At 42.8% G+C, this 4,580-nt stretch overlaps 1 protein-coding gene across 1 annotated transcript; it reads right to left on the bottom strand.

The window, feature by feature from the left end:
- Positions 1–1,489: 1,489 nt before the first annotated feature.
- NAP1L3 (nucleosome assembly protein 1 like 3) lies at positions 1,490–3,788 on the bottom strand (the record flags this gene model as incomplete). Its single annotated transcript, XM_082681862.1, has 1 exon — positions 1,490–3,788. The coding sequence occupies one exon, from the start codon at positions 3,786–3,788 to the stop codon at positions 2,346–2,348; it is 1,443 nt and encodes a 480-aa protein (XP_082537988.1). The 3' UTR covers positions 1,490–2,345.
- Between the last annotated feature and the right edge of the window lie 792 nt (positions 3,789–4,580).

Here is a 4,580-nt window from a genome sequence, read left to right on the forward strand (position 1 = left end):
AGAAAATACACCAATCTATTATATATACAGGGCATATCTTCCTGTAGTATGCTTCTGACTGATTGTTATTATCTGCACTTCTCCTTCTATTTTGCAAATATTCTATAATGACATACGTTCCTTTAACATTGGAAAATACAGAGCAGGAAGGGGCTAACTACTTCGGCAAGTGTTCTAAGATGCAATAAGGATGTTGCATTCCACGTAGAAGTTTTAAGGGCTCTACTGTCTGTGATGTCTGGCAAGCACAGTATATATTCCATTTGAGAACCTCTGCATCAGTGAGCCAGGTACATGCTATTTACTATAGTCTTTGATTCGGCACAGACTTATAAGTAAATCTGCTACCACACCCCTCCTTGATGGTTGCAAAAATCTCAGAACTACAAAAAAGTGACTCTCAGAATATGACTGCTATTGCTAAAAGCAATAATTTACTTCCTGATTTTGTATAAATTGTAACCTAAATATCCAAACATGCATGATTGGTTAAATATCTATCTCATAGGTTGGAATATTTTGACATTTATAGACATGGGGGGTGACTATTGTTAAGCAGGGATAAATGCAAGATACTAAACTATATATATGGTGGGATCTGGGAAGACTAGTAGGTAATTTTATGCCTAGTGACCCAGAAATTCCCCAATCCTGTCTTCCTCTTGCCACAGCTCTTTCCTGTTAAGGTCCTGGAGGAAAGTATATGCAGTTGGGGAAATGGCAGATGTGAAATAGGATATTATTTGTTGTGCTTGTGACTTTGTGCCCAGTACAAAGCTCTTTGGTAAAGTGAGTTTAAGGGGCTTCCTCCTCACAATAAATTCAAACCAAAATCTCTGGATCAAATTACTCTGTAACCAACCACATGGTGCAGAATTGGTGAAAGCATAATGTCACCTATAAGGAAAAATAAACCACATAGGGGAATGAGACCTCTTCCCAAGTCACGGTGGAAGGTGGGCCTGGGTCACTTACCCAACCTACTCCTGGAAGTGAAGACAACAACTAATATGGATGTCCTTTCGGGGTGAGGCACTCCTGCCTATCTCCCCTCTTCTCCATCCCTACCTCCTCCCATCCTTTCCACTCCCCACCCTCCTCCCTTCCCTCCTCCCCTCTCCCTTCCTTCTCTCCCCTTTCCTTTCCTCCTCCCTCCCACCCTCTTCTCCTTCCACCCCCCTCCTCACTCTGGTACCCTCCCTCTCCCTTCTCCCTCCCCACTTTCTCTACTTCAACACTCCTCCCCATTCCTTCCTCCTCTTCTCTTCCTCTCTCCCCTATCTTAGTCCTTCTCCCCTGTCCCATTTCTCTCCAATCACTGGGATGTGTACCCACCAAAAAGAGCTAAGATCTGTGAAATGTATCAGAATGTTAATTATATTGATAATTATATATTTTTAAATGTTCCTTTTCCTAAGGATTCTCTACTTTTTCTATAATAAGCACCATATTTTTTATAATGAGGCAAAAATGGTAGATTTTTATAGCACGATACATTTTGACATTTATTTATTTTAGATTGTAATAGAAGAACATGAAAAAAATACCAATGATGTAAAGTGATCATTTCCAGTGAAAGGCAAAGTAGAACATATTACAAAGAAAATGTGGTTAGTACCTTTAGTTTACAGTTACACAGGATAAGATGAGCAAACTTTTTAAAAATGCTATGTTATATTAACACCTCAGTGGTAAACAATAACTTCATTATGCTTAAATTTATAAACCACTATGGCACATTAACAAGCTCACAGTCATATCATATATGGTCTTGATGGACATTATTAAATGTATGCTAATTTTTTTCAAGGGGTCAAATTTCACAATGCACTGTTTTAGTTAGTATAATACTGTATTTCTATAGCAAAGTAATGAAGGCACAGCTAGTACAAGCAGATTTAAACCCTTAGTCTTCTGGGCTGGAAAAAGAAAAAAAAATATTTGCATTGATGCTTCAGGAAATTTTTTTTTCAAGCAAATATTTGTCTCAGTTAAACAATTCTGACAGTTTTCACAGCTACATTCTAATAGGAATATGACAAAAGGACTTCACAAAAATCAAAACTTTGTAGCACCAAACTAACATGCTTTAGATAATTGACAACAGTTTACATATTTTGAAGAATATTACACTACAACAAGCTAGATAGAATAAACTGATACTTAGACACTTTAAGACAATATTTTAGGCTACCAGGAAAGTACGAAAACTCAAGACTGTTAGGAATACTAGTGCTGAGGTTACAGGGCAGGTTTTTTTTTTTTTTTCCCCAAGACTATATAAACCTACTTCACTTCTGCTTGAAATTTGAGATTCTTGAAAATTCTTTCATGCAGCCTTTTTTTTATTTTCGATATTTCCTGTTTCTACAATCTTTACCAACATCATAGGTACCATTGACTTCTCCTGTATAGTAATAGATTGATTTCAGGATGACATTATCATGTAAAATTTGACCAATTTCAAAGTCCTCATCAAGGATAGCATCTTCTCGTGGTTCAAGCTTTCCAATTGTAGGAATCTCAGGAGGGCTAAAGAAATTGAAGAATGATGCATTAGGAACCACTCTTGGCTGGGTTTCAACTTCTCCAGTAGCAGTTGTGCGACTCCGGGTGGTTGTCACTGTAACATCCTTTGCTCTTCTCCAATCTATCTTACAGCCTTTGCAATCTTGGATTTCCCAGCCCCAAGAGAAGAAGGGATCGTTGTGATCTGGCTTTGACTTTATTATATATGTCTTGGTCAGCACCTCATTTTTGAAGTATGGATTGGGTAGAAAGCAAAATTCAAATGTGTAACTTATAGGCCGGCCAGGTTTTGAGAACTTCAGGCTAACATCGGACAGGAACTTCAGAATGGGCTCATCATACTTCTGAATCATGGGCCCCAGCTTGTCAACATTCTTTAAGACAGTCAGCCAATAGTCGGGAATGCCTTTAGGATCTTCTCTTTTAGGCTTTCCCTTGCGAGCTCTTTTAAGAGCTCTTTCCTTAGGCCTGACCTCAGGAACTCTTTTAGGAGCCTCTTTTCCTGGAGCCCTTGCCTTAGCCTCTGTTACTTTAGGCTGCTCTTTATCTTCTGCCTTTGCCTGGGGGGATTCTTTCGGATCTTCTTTTACTTCAGTCTTGGCCTCCAGAGCATCTTTAGACTCTTCTTCTTCTTCAGCCTTTGCCTCGGGATTTTCTTTCGGAGCTGCATTTTCTTCAGCCTTGACCTCAGGTTTTGTTTTCGGGTCATCCTCTTCTTCCTCACCCTCTAAGTCAGGCATCTCACTAGGGCCTTCTTCCTGCACCTCCTCATCACTGCTGAACACCTCATCCTCCGAATTCCATTCACATTCTTCTTCCGTAGGCTCATATTCTGCATTGATGATTCGAAATCGCCGATCATACAGAGGCCTATTGAGTTCGGCATATTTTCGTTCGAGATCGTGAATTGCCTTTAAGAACAGGGCGTCTACCTTGTCACATTCATCTTGAATATTTCTGAGCGCCTGCACACGATTTCTAACTGCCCGAGGCAGCTGATCCACGAAACTTCTACCCGACGGAGCACGCCGCGCACTTCTGGAAGGCCCAGGTACCCTCTTCTTTCTATAGAAGCGGCTGCAGCTACTGCTGCTGCTGCTGCTGCCACTACTACTGCTGCTGCTGCTGCAACTAGTGCTGCTGCTAGAGCTGCTGCTGTCAGATTCTTCCCCAGAATCGCTAGACGAGCTAGCCACCATCTCTTCATCCACCCCCTGGGCGGCAGGTTCCAAGACCCTGTTAGGATCCGCTTCTGCCATTTTGCAAGCCTGCACACCTCTTAGGGTGGTGACTACCGCGCGCCCACAGATGGGCAGAAAATGACTCACGGATGCTTGGGTGGCGGCGGCGGAGGCTCTGGCTGAGGTGTTGGCAGCGGTGAAGGCAGCAGGAGCGCGGGGCGGGTCGCGGCTGGGCCGAGGAGATCGCAACGGAGGTGGCAGTAGCAGCGGAGACCCGGACGAGAGCGGCGAAGGCAAGGCCTCTCTCAGCTACAGCTGCAGCGGACTGAGGCGTGCCGCAGCCGAATGGCGCAGTACAAGACCCCGAGATCTCTTCACTGCTTACATCTCGAGCCCCCTCCCCTCGCAGTCAGACCTCCAGTTCATTTAGTTCCCAGTGTGCCCTCAGCTCGCACCTCATTTGCTGGGCAAGCTTGATTGACAACCTCTCAGCCCAATGAGTGACCAAACGCACCTCCCCCTCCAGGCTCCGCCCTCCTTCCCAGACGCTCCTTGGTTGCTGAGGCAGACACCCCTGGAAGACGTTTTTTCCCCCCTCAAAATTCTATCTTTATAGTTTTATAATTACAAAAAAAAAAAAGCTTAGATATGAGGTAAAAATACTAGTCATGATTCCTAACAAGGGAAGAGGAATATTCTTCTCCCATCCGCTCATCCTTAATTCCCGCTTGGTTTGTCAGGGGCCTCGTAACAAAAATCTGTTTTTTAAAAAATTGGGTGAAAATGCTCCAAGTGGCATCATTGGGTAGTGTGATTATTGATGATTTTTAAAATTCTTTTTCTTTTATCTAATTGTTCTATGAGCATGTA

Source organism: Grampus griseus (assembly GCF_964374135.1).
Source record: "Grampus griseus genome assembly, chromosome: X".
Lineage (NCBI taxonomy): Eukaryota > Metazoa > Chordata > Mammalia > Artiodactyla > Delphinidae > Grampus > Grampus griseus.